A 19,767-nucleotide genomic window follows, 5' to 3' on the forward strand; every position below is an offset into this window, starting at 1 on the left:
AAAAAACTGAGCTAACCGATCCACAACGAACTTAAACGGATGTCTTACAACGTCCGCCCCAAGCAGATGCAACGAACAAAAGTGAACAAAATGAGATTAAAAAAAAAAAGTTGGGCTTACGGTAGCGTTCTCGCTTCCCACGCACAGGGGCACGGGTTCGATCCCCGGTGGGGTCAGGGATTTTCTCCGCCTCGTGATGACTGGGTGTTGTGTGTTCTTCATCATCATTTCATTCCCATCGACGCGCAAGTCGCTGAAGTGGCGTCAAATCGGAAGACTTGCACCAGGCTAACGGTCTACCCCATTGGAGGCCCTAGTCACACGACATTTACATTTTATCTCAAGTTATCGTTGTTCAAGCTGAATTTCAAATCGTGTGCCAGTTTGCTTTTATTCTAAATGTTTCCGAGTTTTTTGCACTTCCAAAATGAAGAATTTCTGTGCAAGTTAGTGACCTCGTCGTTGACTGGTGGAACTAATTGTTCTCTGGCATACAGTGTATAAGTTTTGTTCATGGAATTATGTTTACGGTTTCTTCTTCCTGTGTGTTGATTATTAGTACGAACGTGAGTGTGCGCGTAATTTGACGAGACCTTCCCTTTTAACTTATGCTATATTCTTCCGACCTGCTGAGAGACAGTTTGTGGAGTGATGGTTCAAATGGTTCAAATGGCTCTGAGCACTATGCGACTTAACATCGTAGGCTATCAGTCCCCTAGAACACAGAACTACTTAAACCTAACTAAAATAAGGACATCACACACATCCATGCCATAGGCAGGATTCGAACCTGCGACCGTTGCAGTCGCGCGGTTCCGGACTGAGCGCCTAAATCGCAAGACCACCGCCGCCAGCTTGTGGAGTGACTTCTGTATTATAATGAGTATCAAGCGTTTCTGACTTTTACTTAAAAGTGGTTCAAATGGCTCTGAGCACTATGGGACTCAACATCTAAGGCCATCAGTCAACTACAACTAAGAACTACTTAAACCTAACTAACCAAGGGACACCACACACGCCCATGCCCGAGGCAGGATTCAATCCTGCGACCGTAGCGGTCGCGCTGTTCCAGACTGTAGCGTCTAGAACGGTTCGGCCACTCGATCCGGCACTTCTACTTAATCTTGTTGTGTCACTTGGTCTGTAAATAAATGTTCAGTGGTTTCTCAGTTGTGAACGTAACGTTACTCAGAGCAACACATGCAACTTTTCAATTTGGCTTCTTCAAAGCCATCTGATTATCAACGAACATTTGGTTTTTAATATATTAATTGATGAATTAATATGAGTGATTTTATTTAACCTTAATCAAACGCTAATCATTCAGATTAATATCCAGAGGTTCAATTTAGTCTTAATTAATTCATGACTTAAGAAATAACTACTGAGACTAAGCACACTTCAAAGCCATCTGATTATCAACGGACATTTGTATTTTAATATTTTATTTGATGTATTAATATGAGAGATTTTATTTAGACCTTAATCAAACGTTAATCATTCAGAATAATTTCAAGCGGTTCAATTTAGTATTAATTAATCCATGCCTTAACAATTTAACTACAGAGACTAAGCACACTTCAAGGCCATCTGATTATCAAGGTACGTTTGGTTTTTAAATTTGATGTATTAATATGAGAGATTATATTTAGACCTTAATCAAACACTAATCATTCAGATAAATTTTCAGAGGTTCAATTTAGTCTTAATTAATTCATTACTTAAGAATTAACTACTGAGACTAAGCACACTTCAAAGCCATGTGATTATTAACGAACATTTGGTTTTAATATTTTATTTGATGTATTAATATGAGAGATTTTATTTAGAACTTAATCAAACGCTAATCATTCAGATTAATTCCCAGAGGTTCAATTTAGTCTTAATTAATCCATAACTTAAGAATTTTACTACTGAGACAAAGCACACTTCGAAGCCATCTGATTATCAACGAATATTTGGTTTTTAAATTTCATGTATTAATATGAGTGATTTTCTTTAGGCCTTAATCAAACGCTAATCATTCAGAATAATTTCCAGAGGTTCAATATAGTCTTCATTAATTCATGTCTTAAGGATTAACTACTGAGACTAAGCACACTTCAAAGCCATCTGATTATCAACGAACATTTGGTTTATAAATTTCATGTATTAATATGAGAGATTTTCTTTAGGCCTTAATCAAACGCTAATCATTCAGATAAATTTCAAGAGGTTCAATTTGGTCTTAATTCATGACTTAAGAATTAACTACTGAGACTAAGCACACTTCAAACCCATCTGATTATCAACGAACATTTGGTTTTTAATATTTTATTTGATGTAGTAATTAGAGAGATTTTATTTAGAACATAATCAAACGCTAATCATTCAGATAAATTTCTAGAGGTTCAATTTAGTGTTAATTAATTCATGACTTAAGAATTCACTACTGAGACTAAGCACACTACAAAGCCATCTGATGATCAAATAACATTTGTTTTTTTTATTTTATTTGATGTATTAATATGAGAGATTTTATTTAGACCTCAGTCAATCGCTAATCATTTAGATTAATTTCCAGAGGTTCAATTTAGTCATAATTAATTCATGACTTAAGAATTAACTATTGAGACTAAGCACACTTCAATGCCATCTGATTATCAATGAACATTTGGTTTTTAAATTTGATGTATTAATATGAGATATTTTATTTAGGCCTTAATCAAATGCTAATCATTCAGAAATATTCCAAAGGTTCAATTGATTCTTAAATAATTCATGACTTATGAATGAACTGATGAGACTATGCACACTTCAAAGCCATCTGATTATCAACAAACATTTGGTTTTTAATATTTTATTTGATGTATTAATATGAGAGATTTTAGTTAGACCTTATTCAAACTTTAATCACTCAGATTATCTTCGAGAGGTTCAATTTAGTCTTAATTAATTCATGACTTAAGATTGAACTACTGAGACTAAGCACACTTCAAAGCCATGTGATTATGAACGAACATTTGGTTTTTAAATTTGATGTAATAGTATGAGAGATTTTATTTAGACTTAAATCAAATGCTAATCATTCAGATAAATTTCCAAAGGTTCAATTTAGTCTTAATTAATTCATGACTTAAGACTTAAACTACTGCGACTAATTACAGTTCAAAGCCATCTAATTATCAATGAACATTTGGTTTTTAAATTTGATGTACTAATATGAGAAATTTTATTTAGAAATTAATCAAACGCTAAACATTCAGATAAATTTCCAGAAGTTCAATTTAGTCTTAATTAATTCATGTCATAAGAATTAACTACTGAGACTAATCACACTTCAAAGCCATCTCTTTATCAATGAGCAATTGGATTTCAATATTTTATTTGATGAATTAATATGAGAGATTTTATTTAGACCTTAATCAAACGCTAATGATTCATATTAATTTCCAGAGGTTAAATTTAGTCATAATTAATTCATGACATAAGAATTCACTACTGGGACTAAGCACACTACAAAGCCATCTGATTATAAAATAATATTTGTTTTTTTAATTTTATTTGATGTATTAATATGAGAGATTTTATTTAGATGTCAATCAATAGTTAATCATTTAGATTAATTTCCAGAGGTTCAATATAGTCTTAATTAATTGATGACTTAAGAGTTAACTACTGAGGCTAAGCGCACTTTAAAGTCATCTGATTATCAACGAACATTTGGTTTTTAAATTTGATGTATTAATATGATAGATTTTATGTAGACCTTAACCAAATGCTAATCATTCTTATTAATTTCAAGAGGTTCAATTTAGTCTTAATTAATTCATGACTTAAGAATTTAACAATTGACACTCAGCACACTTCAAAGCCATCTGATTTTCAACTTTACATTTTGTTTTTAATATATTTATTTGATGTATTAATATGAGAGATTTTATTTAGACTTTAAACAAACGCTAATCATTCAAATTAATTTACAGACATTCAATTTAGTCTTAATTAATTCAAAACTTAAGAATTAACTACTGAGAATAAGCACACTTCAAAGCCATCTGATTATCAATGAACATTTGGTTTTTAATTTTTATTTATTAATATGAGAGATTTTATTTATACCTTAATCAAACACTAGTCATTCAGATAAATTTCCAGAAGTTCAATTCAGTCTTCATTAATTAATGTCTTAAAAATTAACTATTGAGACTAAGCACACTTCATAGCCATCTGATTATGAACGAACATTTGGTTTTTAAATTTGATGTAATAGTATGAGAGATTTTATTTAGGCCTTAATCAAACACTAATCATTCAGATTAATTTCCAGAGGTTCAATTTAGTCTTAATTAATTCATGTCTTAAAAATTAACTACTGAGACTAAGCACACTTCAAAGCCATCTGATTATCAACGAACATTTGGTTTTTCGTATTTTATTTCATGTATTAATATGAGAGATTTAATTTAGACCTTAATTAAATGCTAATCATTGAGATAAATTTCCAGAGGTTCAATTTAGTAATAATTAATTCATGACTTAAGAATTAACTACTGAGACTAAGCACAATTCAAAGCCATCTGATTATAAATGAGAATTTGGTTTGTAATATTTTATTTGATGTATTAATATGAGAGACTTTAGTTAGTCCTTAATCAAGTGCTAGTCATTCAGATAAATTTCCAGAAGTTCAATTTAATCTTCCTTAATTCATGTCTTAAAAATTAACTACTAAGACTAAGCACACTTCAAAGCCATCTGATTATCAACGAACATTTGGTTTTTAAATTAGATGTATTAATATGAGAGATTTTATTTAGGCCTTAATCAAACACTAATCATTCAGATAAATTTCCACAGGTTCAATTTAGTCTTAATTAATTTATGACTTACGAATTAACTATTGAGACTAAGCACACTTCAAAGCCATCTGATTATCAACGAAAATTTGTTTATTAATATTTTATTTGATGTATTAATATGAGAGAATTTATTTAGAACTTAATCAAAAATCTAATCGTTCAGATTAATTTCCAGAGGTTATATTTAGTCCTAATTAATTCATGAATAGAGAATTTAACTACAGAGATTAAGCACACTTCAAAGCCATCTGATTATCATCGAACATTTGGTTTTTAAATTTGATATATTAATATGAGTGACTTTATTTAGACCTTCACCAAACGCTAATCGTTAAGATTAATTTCCAGAGGTTCAATTTTGTGTTAATTAATTCATGACTTAAGAATTAAGTACTGAGACTTAGCACACTTTAAGGCAATCTGATTATAAACGAACATTTGATTTTTAATTAGATGTATTAATGTGAGAGAATTTATTTAGATTTTAATCAAACGCTAATCATTCAGATTAATTTCCAGAGGTTCAATTTTGTATTAATTAATTCATGACTTAAGAATTAACTACTGAGACTTAGCACACATTAAGGCAATCTGATTATCAATGAACATTTGGTTTTTAAATTTGATGTATTAATATGAGAGATTTTATTTAGACCTTAACCAAACGCTAATCATTCAGATAAATTTCCAGAGGTTCAATTTTGTATTAATTAATTCATGACTTAAGAATTAACTACTAAGACTTAGCACACATTAAGGCAATCTGATTATCAACGAACATTTGGTTTTTAAATTTGATGTATTAATATGAGAGATTTTATTCAGTTTTTAATCAAACGCTAATCATTCATATTAATTTCCAGAGGTTCAATTTAGACTCATTTAATTCATAATTTAATAATTAACTACTGAGACTAAGAACACTTCAAAGCCATCTGATTATCAACGAACATTTTGTTTCTAATATTTTATTTGATGTATTCATATGAGAGATTTTATTTAGACCTTAATCAAATGCTTATCAAACAAATTAATTTCCAGAGGTTCAATTAGCCTTAATTAATTCATGACTAAAGAATTTAACTACTGAGACTAAGCACACTTCAAAGCCATCTGATTATCAATGAACATTTGGTTTTTAAATTTTATTTATTAATATGAGAGATTTTATTTATACTTTAATCAAACACTAGTCATTCAGATAAATTTCCAGAAGTTCAATTTAGTCTTCATTAATTAATGTCTTAAAAATTAACTACTGAGACTAAGCACACTTCATAGCCATCTGATTATCAACAAACATTTGGTTTTTCGTATTTTATTTCATGTATTAATATGAGAGATTTTATTTAGACCTTAATTAAATGCTAATCATTGAGATAAATTTCCAGAGGTTCAATTTAGTAATAATTAATTCATGACTTAAGAATTAACTACTGAGACTAAGCACAATTCAATGCCATCTGATTATAAATGAGAATTTGGTTTGTAATATTTTATTTGATGTATTAATATGAGAGACTTTAGTTAGTCCTTAATCAAGTGCTAGTCATTCAGATGAATTTCCAGAAGTTCAATTTAATCTTCCTTAATTCATGTCTTAAAAATTAACTACAAAGACTAAGCACACTTCAAAGCCATCTGATTATCAACGAACATTTGGTTTTTTAATTTGATGTATTAATATGAGAGATTTTATTTAGGCCTTAATCAAACACTAATCATTCAGATAAATTTCCACAGGTTCAATTTAGTCTTAATTAATTTATGACTTACGAATTAACTATTGAGACTAAGCACACTTCAAAGCCATCTGATTATCAACGAAAATTTGTTTATTAATATTTTATTTGATGTATTAATATGAGAGAATTTATTTAGAACTTAATCAAATGCTAATCGTTCAGATTAATTTCCAGAGGTTCTATTTAGTCCTAATTAATTCATGAATAGAGAATTTAACTACAGAGACTAAGCACACTTCAAAGCCATCTGATTATCATCGAACATTTGGTTTTTAAATTTGATGTATTAATATGAGTGATTTTATTTAGACCTTAATCAAACGCTAATCATTCAGATAAATTTCCAGAGGTTCAATTTTGTATTAATTAATTCATGACTTAAGAATTAACTACTGAGACTTAGCACACATTAAGGCAATCTGGTTATCAACGAACATTTGATTTTTAATGAGATGTATTAATGTGAGAGAATTTATTTAGACCTTAATCAAACGCTAATCATTCAGATTAATTTCCAGAGGTTCAATTTTGTATTAATTAATTCATGACTTAAGAATTAAGTTCTGAGACTTAGCACACTTTAAGGCAATCTGATTATCAACGAACATTTGGTTTTTAAATTTGATGTATTAATATGAGAGATTTATTTAGTCCTTAATCAAACGCTAATCATTCAGATAAATTTCCAGAGGTTCAATTTAGTCTTAATTAATTATGACTTCAGAATTTAACTACTGAAACTAAGCACACTTCGGAGCCATCTGATTATCAACAAACATATGGTTTTTAAATTTGATGTATTAATAAGAGAGATTTTATTTAGACCTTAATCAAATGCTAATCATTCAGATTAATTTACAGAGGTACAATTTAGTCTTAAATAATTCATGACTTAATAAGTTGTCTACTGAGACTAAGCACACTTCAAAGCCATCTGATTGACAACAAATATTTGGTTTTTAATATTTTATTTGATGTATTAATATGAGAGATTTTATTTAGACCTTAATCAAACGCCAATCATTCAGATAAATTTCCAGAGGCTCAATTTATTCTTAATTAATTCATGACTTATGAATTTAACTATTGAGACTAAGCACACTTCAAAGCCATCTGATTATAAGCGAACATTTGGTTTTTAATATTTTATTTGATGTATTAATATGAGAGAATTAATTTAGACCTTACTCAAACATTAATCATTCTGATTAATGTCAAGAGATTCAAGTTAATCTTAATTAATTCTTGACTTACTAAATAACTACTGAGACAAAGCACACTTCAAAGCCATCTGATTATCAATGAACATTTGGTTTTTAATATTAAATGTGATGTATTAATATGAGAGATTATATTTAGGCTTTAATCAATCGCTAATCATTCAGATAAATTACCAGAGGTTTAATTTAGTCTTAATTAATTCATGACTTAAGAATTTAACTACTGAGACTAAGCACACTCAAAGCCATCTGATTATCGACAAACATTTAGATTTTAATATTTTATTTGATGTATTAATATGAGAGATTTTATTTAGACCTAAATCAAACGCTAATCAATCGGATTAATTTCCAGAGGTTCAATTTAGTCTTAATTTATTCATGACTTAAGAATTAACTACTGAGAGAAAGCACACTTCAAAGCCATCTGATTATCAATGAATATTTGGTTTGAAATTTAATGTATTAATGTGAGAGATTTTATTTAGACCTTAATCGAATGCTAAAAATTCAGATAATTTTCCAGAGGTTCAATTTAGTCTTAATTAATTCATGACTTAAGAATTAACTACTGAAACTAAGCACCCTTCAAAGCCATCTGATTATGAGGAACATTTGGTTTTTAAATTTGATGTATTAGTATGAGAGATTTTATTTGGACCTTAACAAACGCTAATCATTCAGATAAATTTCCAGAGGTTCAATTTAGTCTTAATTAATTCATGACATGAGAACTAACTACTGAGATTAAGCACACTTCAAAGCCATCTGATTATCAATGAACATTTGGTTTTTAATATTTTATATGATGTATTAATATGAGAGATTTTATTTAGACCTTAATCAAATGCTAATCATTCAGATTTATTTCCAGAGGGTTAATTTAGTCCGAATTAATTCATGACTTTAGAATTTAACTACTGAGACAAAGCACACTCAAAGCCATCAGATTATCAACGAACATTTGGTTTTTAATATTTTATTTGATGTATTAATATGAGAGATTATATTTACACCTTAATCAAACGCTAATCATTCAGATACATTTTCCAGATGTGGAATTTAGTCTTAATTAATTCATTTCTTAAGAATTTAACTAATGAAACTAAGCACACTTCAAAGCCATCAGAGTATCAACAAACATTTGGTTTTTAAATTTGATGTATTAATATTAGAGATTTTATGTAGACCTTAACCAAACGCTAATCATTCTTATTAATTTCAAGAGGTTCAATTTAGTCTTAATTAATTCATGACTTATGAATTTAACTACTGAAACTAAGCACACTTCAAAGCCATCTGATTATCAACGAACATTTGTTTGTTAATATTTTATTTGATGTATTAATATGAGAGATTTTATTTAGACCTTAATCAAATGCTAATCGTTGAGATAAATTTCCAGGGGTTCAATTTAGTCTTCATTAATTCATGACTTAAGAATTTAGCTACTGAGACTAAGTGCACTTCAAAGCCATCTGATTATCAACGAATATTTGGTTTTTAAATTTGATGTATTAATATGAGTGGTTTTATTTAGACCTTAATCAAATGCTAATTACTGAGATAAATTTCCAGAGGTTCAATTTGGTCATAATTAATTTATGACTTAAGAATTTAACTACTGAGAGTAAGCACAGTAGTTTACCTTGCTGCCTGATATCTGAATGGGAAGTCTTGGTTGAAATCTGGTAGGAATCATTCAACAGAAAGTGTATTGATGCTGTTTTCTTTTTATAGTTGGTTGACTTAATTTTCTGGCTTTTAAGCATATACTGTCATCATTCGAATCTTTTGTCTTCTTTTTTTTAAATATTTTGTTTGATTAACCATCCCAACACTCAGCGAGGTAAGTGTGAGGGAACCGGCCACAAGCTGCACTCATAGTGGCTGGCAGAATGGGCCAAAAGTGTGATTTTACTTGAAAAGAATTGTACAAGTAGATATGCGTCGTGTGAATAATATAAATGGTGTGCGCATCCGAAGGGAGCTCCTTTCAAAAGCAGAAGAGTGATTTAAAGTCGTGTTTGTGTAGTAAGTGGAAGGCAATTGGGCGCGACTAGTGCAGAATGACAGGTATTCATGGGAGATGTGGTTTTCAGTCGGAACAAAATCCAATGACAACCAGGAGAGAGAAGAGAGGGTGGATGTCATGTCCGTCTGGAGGCTGGAACAGGATAGAGCGGCCTGTTTTGCTATGATGCTTTGGCGCTCCTTATTGGCTGTCCGCAAAGTACGATGCAGGGCGTAATTGTGCTCGGGGTATTTCACGGGAACAAACATCCTCTGCAGAGCTGGCAGTTCTACTTGGGATGTAAACCACGATAGTGGGCACTTGAGTACGCAAACAAAAATTTCAGTAGAAGGGATTCGCAATTAACCGTAAGAAAATTGCGGTAATTGAAGAGGCTGTTATATAAAAAATGTTTTTCTAATATTCTAAATTAAGGCATTACAATTGCAAAACAACACTTTCAGCTGAAGGAAACGGACGTTAGAAGATTTGGAAAAGTTCAATCAAGAACATAGCAATTGGGTTTTCAGACAAAGTAAATAAATACGCCTTAAAATGAGAGGCGGGATCAGGAAAAGGCGTGTTACACGCAGTGAAATCTAGAGAGAATGAAGGAGGGCAGATTAAGAAAGAAGTTTCACACATTCTTCCAAAACAGTATTAAACACAATGAAAATGGGTACAGAAGCAAGAGAAAAAAAGATTTTAGAGGAAACGCAGATTAAACAGTAGGCCCTACTCAAGAGATTCAGACTGGAAGTCAAGGAGTCCAAAGGTCTTCAGGAAGCTGAAACAAACAGAAAGCAGCTGGACTCATATGAGGGGAAAAGAGCTCATGCTGATAAAATGAAAGAGTTTTGGGGGAAGAGGAAGAGAAAGAGAATGCCAAATAAACAATTATGTTGATGTGGTCTTTGGTTCTACTGTAACGACCTAACAACCGAAAATAAAAGAAAACTGCCATATCCCGTAGATCAGCTAGGCGCAATGGCAAGAGAAAAAAGTGAATTATCTAGTGAACAGACTGTATCGACTGTTTCCTTTTGCATACCCCCCACAGACCAGGATCACTCGAAAGAAACGAATGACTACAGCCCAACTTATACGTTAAACTGCAACCGGTTGTATCAATTATTTTCGTTACGTAACTCCCATAGAGTGCTCTCACTCAAAAAAATGAATGAATAATTGAACGGACAACTGCAACCAAATCACGCGCCTGCCTTCATTTGGTTGCTCACATCAATACGTCCAAGTGCTGGTCTGGGATGACAAGCTTGGCACAGCACAGCGATTCGAGGCGGGCCACAACAAATAAATCAGAATACTTGTTAGCCTGTTGGGTCGGCTGCTGGATCCTACATGACTCGCTGTTTCGGCGATTCATCTGTCCGCCATCTTCAGGTGTACGTTGCTGTCGCTGAGTCCCGCTGAAAACTGATCGCTGGGTTACTACAGGTCGTCGCCCTATGTAGGCTTCTGTACCGTACACGGCGCATGCACCGATAACCATAGGTGCTGAGCAGTCTTAGTAGAGCGCCGGTGACGGTAAAGTGACCTACTATGGGGTAGCATTAGATTTCGTCTCGTATTCCTAAGAACTTTAAGAATGAAACACTACTTTTACACTTATATACACATACAAATAAAGTTTTGCATCACCCCAGTTCCCAGAACTGCTCAAGACAGACGTTCACTGTGGATAGTGGTTCAAAATGGTTCAAATGGCTCTGAGCACTATGGGACAACATCTCAGGTCATCAGTCCACTAGAACGTAGAACTAGTTAAACCTAACTAACCTAAGGACATCACACACATCCATGCCCGAGACAGGATTCGAACCTGTGGATAGTGTATCACAGACACAGTCCTTTTGACTAAACAGAGTTGTCAAGAAACCCTCCCAAAGACGTAAATAACATTACACGAGCAGCGCCTATTAGACAGAGGGGGTCCGACAGCCGATCAGTTGCAGTCATTCCACCAGGAAGGAGGTACACGTCTCGTCTGTAGTTCAACCGTGCCTAAACGGTCAATACCGCGCTTGGATCGCGTCCGCATTGTTACTTTGTGCCAGGAAGGGCTCTCAACAAAGGAAGTGTCCAGGCGTCTCGGAGTAAACAAAGCGGTATTGTTCGGACATGGAGGAGATACAGAGAGACAGGAACTGTCGACGACATGCCTCGCTCATGCCACCCGAGGGCTACTACTGCAGTGGATGACCGCTACCTACAAATTATGGCTCGGAGGAACCCTGGCATCAACGCCACCATGTTGAATGATGCTTTTCGTGCAGCCACAGGACGTCGTGTTACGACTCAAACTGTGCGCAATAGGCTTCATGATGCGCAACTTCACTCCCGACGACCGTGGCGAGGTCCATCTTTGCAACCACGACACCATGCAACGCGGCACAGATGGGCCCAACCACATGCCGAATGGACCGCTCAGGACTGGCATCACGTTCTCTTCACCAATAAGTGCCACAACTGCCTTCAACCAGACTATTGTCGGAGGTGTTTGGGGGCAACCCAGTCAGGCTGAATGCCTTAGACACACTGTCCAGCGAGTGAGTGCAGCAAGGTGTAGGTTCCTTGCTGTTTTGGGATGGCATTATATGGGGCCGATGTACGCCGTTGGTAGTCATCTAAGGCGCCGTAACGGTTTTACGATTCGTGAATGCCACCTTCAGACCGATAGTGCAACCATATCGGCGGCATATTGCCGAGGCATTCGTCTTCATGGAGGACAATTCGCTTCCTCATCGAGCACATCTTGTGAATGACTTACTTCAGGAGAACAATATCCCTCAACTAGAGTGGCCAGCATGCTCTCCAGATATCAACACTATCGAACACGCCTGGGAGTGATTGAAGAGGGCTGTTTATGGACGACGTGACCCACCAACCACTCTGAGGGATCTATGCCGATTCGCCCTTCGGGAGTCGGACAGTCTGGACCAACAGTGCCTTAATGACCTTGTGGATAGTATGCCACGACTAATACAGGCACGCATCAATGCAAGAGTTCGTGCTGCCGCATATTAGAGATACCGTGTGTACAGCAATCTGGACCAACACCACTGAAGGTCTCGCTGTACGGTGGTACAAAAATGTTATGTGTGCTTTTCATGAGCAATAAAAATGGCGGAAATCAAGGTTTTGTTGATCACTATTCCAATTTTCTGTACAGGTTCCGGAACTCTCGGAACCAAGGTGATGCAAAACTTTTTTTGATGTATGTATTAATATATGAGTTTCTAAGATTAGGTTTATTTGGCTTGTTAAGTGCAAATTCTTTTTTTTTTTTGTCGTTCATTTTTAGAAAATCTCAAAAGTGGTTCCCAAGGGGGGGACGGCTCTTACAATTTTCAGTTAGATATATGACAATAAAATCAGTACTGCTAGAAATAGTTTCCATAGACACGTAATGCACTGTATTAATTTCAGAAATTATTTGGGATGTTATATGCCGCTACTAAGTGGTAAACCAATCATCTTACAGCAGTCATGGTTACCCAAAAAATCGCTCATCCATTACCATGCAATGCCTTACCAAGTCAAATTCAAAATCAAATGGGAATATGGGCTTTCTTCCTATCTCCGTAGTAATATCTTCATTGTCAGATTCTCGCCTTTGCTTTACATATTTTCTACCATTGTTTGTGGAACACAGAAATGTCTAGCTGTTTTTCAGCAGACCATTTGTTTCCCTATAGAGGCTTCCATAGCTCCGTTAATTTGCTCTTTATCCCAAGCTTTTATTTCATCAATGAAGCCATTTAATGGGAAAAATAATACAAAATATACTCTTCATTTAAAAAAAATAAGGAACACATTCGACCATAAAAATAAATTTCTAAATAATATCCTCCAAATATGGTGTACCCCATATTACATATTCCTAACTACCCCAATTAAGGTCCAAACCATATCCACCTTCCTCCATAGCCACATGCTACACAGATGTACGACAGTGAGTAAATACTGAAAGAACATGTACGTTATGTGATAAAAAGTACCCAGACACCCCAAAGAACATACGTTTTTCATATTAGGTGCATTCTGCTGTCACCTACTGCCAGGTACTCCATCTCAGCGACCTCAGAAGCCATTAGGCATCGTGAGAGAGCAGAATGGGGTGCTCTGCGGAACTCACGGACGTCGAACGTGGTCAGGTGATTAGGTGTCACTTGTGTCATACGTCTATACGCGAGATTTCCACACTCCTAAATGTTCCTAGATCCACTGCGTCCGATGTGATAGTGAAATGGAAACGTGAAGGGACACGTACAGCACAAAAGCGTACAGGCCGACATCGTCTGTTGACCGAGAGAGACCGCCGACAGTTGAAGAGGATCGTAATGTGTCATAGGCAGACATCCATCCAGACCATCACACAGGAATTCCAGGATCCACTGCAAGTACTGTGACAGTTAGGCGGGAGGAGAGAAAACTTGGATTTCATGGTCGAGAGGCTGCTCATAAGCCACACATCACGTCGGTAAATGCCAAACGACGGCTCGCTTGGTGTAAGAAGCGATAACATTGGACAATTGAACATTGGGAAAACGTTGTGCGGAGTGACGAATCACGGTACACAATGTGGCGATCCGATGGCAGGGTGTGGGTATGGAGAATGCCCGGTGAACGTCATCTGCCAGCGTGTGTAGTGCCAAAAGTAAAATTCGGAGGCGGTAGTGTTAAGGTGTGATAGTATTTTTCATGGAGGGGTCTTTCACCCCTTGTTGTTTTGCGTGGCACTATCACAGCACAGGCCTGCAATGATGTTTTAAAGACATCCTTGCTTCACACTGTTGAAGATCAATTCGGGGATGGCGATTGCATATTTCACCACGATCGATCACCTGTTCATAATGCACGGCCTGTGGCGGAGTGGTTACACGACAATAACATCCCTGTAATGGACTGGCCTGCACAGAGCCCTGACCTGAAACCTATAGAACACCTTTGGGATCTTTTGTAGCGCCGCCTTCGTGCCAGGTTCGAATCCTGCCTCGGGCATGGATGTGTGTGATGTCCTTAGGTTAATTAGGTTTAAGTTAATTAAGTTAAGTCCCATAGTGCCCAGAGCCATTTGAACCATTAGAACTCTCTAATTGCTTCCAGTCACAAGATGGCACAGTGACTCATACAGAACAAGTTCTGACACTTGCCAATACATGTCAAGTACCAACAGTAATAATAACTAGGTACCCCATATTTGGCGGTACCGTGATATTATGGGCATGTATCTTACTCAAGGACTGTTTTCAAATTCTCGGGTAGGCCGCTCCCAAGAACTTGACACACGTTAGAACAAGATCCACGTCCTGCTAAGGGGCAAATCATTCTCTCTCTTACTCAACTTGTCTGCCAACCTAATCTCAACTGCCTCTTTATAAACTCTGTTCCAAAAGCCGAAGTGATGGCAACTGTCACAGTCTTGTCAAACGTCATCCCTTGTCCCGCGCTTATGCAATGTTCTGCTACCGCCGATACTTCCGGGTGTTGTAGTCTCATGTGATGTCCATGTTTCCATGAACCTGACCTGAACTGTGTGAATCTCAAGTCTTCCCACACACACATGCCAGGCTTAATAAGTCCCAAATAATCGTTCACAGTCCGAGTAATGCGCTAATCTTGAAAGGTGCACGGAACACACTCTTGTAGCTAAAACTGCTTAAAATTCTCCCAGTCTAGAACTCTGTGCCCCCAGCATGAGGAATAAAGGCCACAGATTTATGCTCCTCTTCATGCACCTCTGGGGATGGTCCAAACTCCATAGCACGATTTGTCTGCTGCCTACAGTAAAAATTTCCACTAAACACAGCCGTCAAATGTGGAAGTTCTCGAGTTAAACTCTCCGCATCACAAATAACATATGCTCTTTGTACCAGAGTCCTAAGAACGCCTTTGCATTGGTACAGTGGATGGCTACTCTTGGCATGCAGATATCGATCGGTGTGTGTTTGCTTTTGGTGGACACTGTGTCCCAAAGTACCATCTTGTTTTCTTGTAAACTGTGATTTCCAAAAATGGAAGCCGCCCATCTCTTTCAACCTGCTGGGATGCAGTCAGTGGTAGTGGTCTAAGAATCTGTTGAGACCATTACGTTCCCGAGGCCAGACAAAGAAGGTATTGTCAACATATCTCCAGAAGCATGTTGGTAGCAAAGCTGAAGTCCTCAGTGAGCTATCTTCGAACTCTTCCACACAACAAATTTGCAACTGTGGGTGATAAAGACCCACTCATAGTCACTCCGTCCTAATGTTCAAAAATGTTACCATTAAATAAAAAATACGTGGATGTCAGCGCATAATGGAAAAGCTTCGCCAACTCTTTATCCAGTTTTCCACTATCAGACTCTAGGAACTCGTCTGGCCGGCCGCGGTGGTCTCGCGGTTCTAGGCGCGCAGTCCGGAACCGTGCGACTGCTATGGTCGCAGGTTCGAATCCTGCCTCGGGCATGGATGTGTGTGGTGTCCTTAGGTTAGTTAGGTTTAAGTATTTCTAAGTTCTAGGGGACTAATGACTACAGCAGTTGAGTCCCATAGTGCTCAGAGCCATTTGAACCATTTTTTTTTTAACTCGTCTGGAGGGACTTGTGTAAACAGAGATACCACTGAAAAACTCATCAGTATATCTGAAGGCCCCAGTCTCATGATTTTAACCATCTAATAGAAGCCACCGAATTGGAGATTTGCTGTTCATACTTGCCAGCATATGGGCTAAGAACTGATATTAAATACTTCGCCAGGTTGTAAGTAGGAGCACCCGAGCCTACGAAGTCACATCAAGAACCGAGTGACGTGGCGCAGTTGTTAACACAATGGACTCGCATTCAGCAGGACGAATGTTCAAACCAGCGTCCAGATAACCTGATTTAGGTTTTGTGTGATTTCCCTAAATCGCTTTAGTCAACTCCTGGGATGGTTCCTTTGAAGTGGTTCGTCCAACTTCCTTCCCCAACCTTCCCTGATCTGATGGAGCCAATGAACTTACTGTTTTGTCCCCCCCCCCCCCCCCCCCCCCGTACAAAACTCAACCAACCAATCCCATCATGAAACTCAACCAACCAACCAATCTCATCAGGTCAGACGACTGACTGATCTCCCCCAATCCATAACACCCCGTCTTCCCCTCCCACAGAAAAAAAGGATGTGAGAACGTTTCGGAGTGCGCGTGGAGCGCCGTCTTCAGGACTGACCTGCTGCTGGACGTGCCATGATGGTTGCTTCAAAGTGGTTCAGCCAACTTCCGTCCCCATCCTTCCCCAATCCGATGGAGCCACTGTTTTGTCCCCTTCCCCCCAGATCAACCAACCAACCAATCTCATCAGGTCAGACTACTGATTGATCTCCCCCAATCCATAACACCCTTTCTTCCCCTCCCGCAGGAAAAAGGATGTGAGAACGTTTCAGAGTGCGCGCGGCGCGTCGTCTTCAGGACTGACCTGCTGCTGGAAGTGCCACGATGGTTCCTTCAAAGTGGCTCAGCCAACTTCTTCCCCCAACCTTCCCCAATCTGATGGAGCCAATGATCTCGTTGTTCAGTCCCCCGTCCCCCCAGATCAACCGAAAAAGTCAATCACATCAAGCCAGGCGACTGACTGATCTCCCCCAATCCATAAAACCCCGTCTTCCCCTGCCGCAGAAAAAAGGATGTGAGGACGTTTCGGAGTGCGCGCGGCGCGCCGTCTTCAGGACTGACCTGCTGCTGGAAGTGCTCTGCCCGGGCGAGCGCCTCGGCGGCCTCCTTCTTCTCCTTCTTCTCCTCGTCGGTCTGCGAGCGGCTGGAGCCGCTCGTGGGGGGCGGGTAGGAAAACCAGAACTGGTGCGCCATGCCGACTCGGCCTCCTCAGCGCGTGCTGCCGGCTGCGGGGGCGGAGGCGGAGGCGGGCTGCGGGGGCGGCTACGCTCCTGCCAACACAGCACGGAGGCGCGAGGGTCAGTCAGCTGCTGCTGCAACTCATCATCTACAACAGTTATTGTGCTAAATAACAGGCGTGGTGTAGTTGGCGAAATCTTATAGGGTTATCAGCAGAGTCGTTTCGACTCGGAAGTCGCCGGAGTGGCGTCAAATCGAAAGGTTTGCACCCAGAGAATGGTCTACCCGACGGGATGCCCTAGTTCCACGGCATTAATTTTTTAGCAGAGTCGTTGTGTCGTGCTGTCACAACGTTTCGATGATTTTGTTACTCATCATCTTCAGGCGAGAAGTCTGGTCATGTACACTTTGTTCCCCTAAAGCTGCTGTGCAGCATATGTGTCTGTGGATAATCTTACAGTAAGTAAGTAAGTTTTAACACATTAAGTGAAATATTAGTATTAGAAACCGAGTATATGCTACAATCGATTTTTCACTCAGCAGCGGAGTGTGCACTGATATGAAACTTCCTGACGTATTACAGTTGTGTCGGATTAGAACTCGAGCACAGTTTTCTTTTGTTTATCTCAGAAAGGCTCGAATTTTGGCAAATCTTTTTTGTAAGGTTTTTGAAAATAATATTTTCATAACTTTTAATAGCAATTTCTGAGAGTAAATTGTAAATGCTGTACAACATTAAAAGGTAATTATTTTATGCTTTTCAGACACGATTTTTTTAATTTTTTATTTATTTAAAATCAGGAACAAAGGGGGGTATTCACTTTTGCACACTTTCCTCGACTAATAATTTTCTAAGCATTTCGAACATCTTAAATGATTTTACACTGTTGAACCCTTTTTGCAGTTCGACAGATCCTACAAGCATGTCTCAATATTTTCCAGGTCTCGTTTCCATTATCAGTCGGAACGTCAAAACTGCCTCTCTGCTGCCCATACCTTTCCAAAAGCCTCACTATTTGTCCACTAAAAGACCCTCAATTTTAAGACTATGGTAAGAATCTGAAAAAGTAGAAAAAATAATATCTCTGTGTCTGTCAGGTGTCAGGGTCACTCCATTTCAAATCACTCGATATAAAGAAAATTCGTTTCTCAACATTCTTTATCAAGAGTTCCATATACGAAGACAGTCACAAAACACGGATTGAAAAAATTTTATGAGCCATTTTTTGGGAGACACTTCTAAAATGGCGGTTGGGAAAATATTAATGGAAAACGTAGCTTGCAAAATGTTTAATTGCCATGTTATTTTAAAAGATACCAGGATAATTAAAAAACAAGTGTGTTTAGGACATCAGGCACACATTTTTTTAAAAAATTCTCTCTTAGGCAAAAGAGTTAGCGAAACTCTTTCTGTAAAGACTCAGAAACAATTTATCAGTCGATGCTCTTTAAGAACATAAATTTTTATGAAGAAAGAGACACTCAGTAATAATGTGTCATTTGTGTGTTGTGTACTTACATAACTACCTTCAGCATAACTTTTAGGACTGGGATTGCACTCCTGTTTTTTCTAGAGCCTGTCAGATAAGGCCAAAAACCTTTTAATGTCAATTTTCAGAGGTCAGTATCAACAAAGTAACTGAATGAAAACAAGTGAAAATTTTACAGAATGTTCTTTATACTCAAAGAAATACGTAAAAAAAATATGACTGAGACTCAACTACATTGAGAGTAATAGAACAGTGAATTTCAGTGAAAACGAGACCATTCGACACGCTCGTTCAGTGCAAAGTTAGCAAACAAAGGCTTGAAATTATTACAACTGACATTGTTTCAATGATGTTTAAACCATTGCATACAATAAGTGTTCGAGTATTTCTACTTTTAAGTAACAATAGGCAGTGATAACAATAGGTAAGTGCTATAATTCTTAAACTTAACGTAGTGATACTTTTTTTGTACTACACTTCAATATAATGACTGTCTATGTATTTAGATTTAAACTTCAGTCGTAAATACTTGCCAACTGCAATTTCCATTAGAGAGATAAACAAAGATGATAGTTAATTGCACAGTTTATCAGTTGCGTTGTCTGTTCTACCAGACACCGTTGTGAG

The 19,767-nt window shown here is 37.0% G+C and overlaps 1 protein-coding gene across 1 annotated transcript in view; it reads right to left on the reverse strand.

The window, feature by feature from the left end:
- LOC126295177 (voltage-gated potassium channel subunit beta-2-like) overlaps positions 1 to 19,767 on the reverse strand; it is a 1,066,574-nt gene that overhangs the window by 558,040 nt on the left and 488,767 nt on the right. The window contains exon 3 of the mRNA XM_049987482.1: positions 17,534 to 17,742. Within this exon, the coding sequence (XP_049843439.1) occupies positions 17,534 to 17,665 (132 nt within the window). The 5' untranslated portion in view covers positions 17,666 to 17,742. The remainder of the gene's footprint in view (positions 1 to 17,533; positions 17,743 to 19,767) is intronic.

The sequence above is a fragment of the Schistocerca gregaria genome, chromosome 11 (assembly GCF_023897955.1).
Source record: "Schistocerca gregaria isolate iqSchGreg1 chromosome 11, iqSchGreg1.2, whole genome shotgun sequence".
Classification (NCBI taxonomy): Eukaryota; Metazoa; Arthropoda; class Insecta; order Orthoptera; family Acrididae; genus Schistocerca; species Schistocerca gregaria.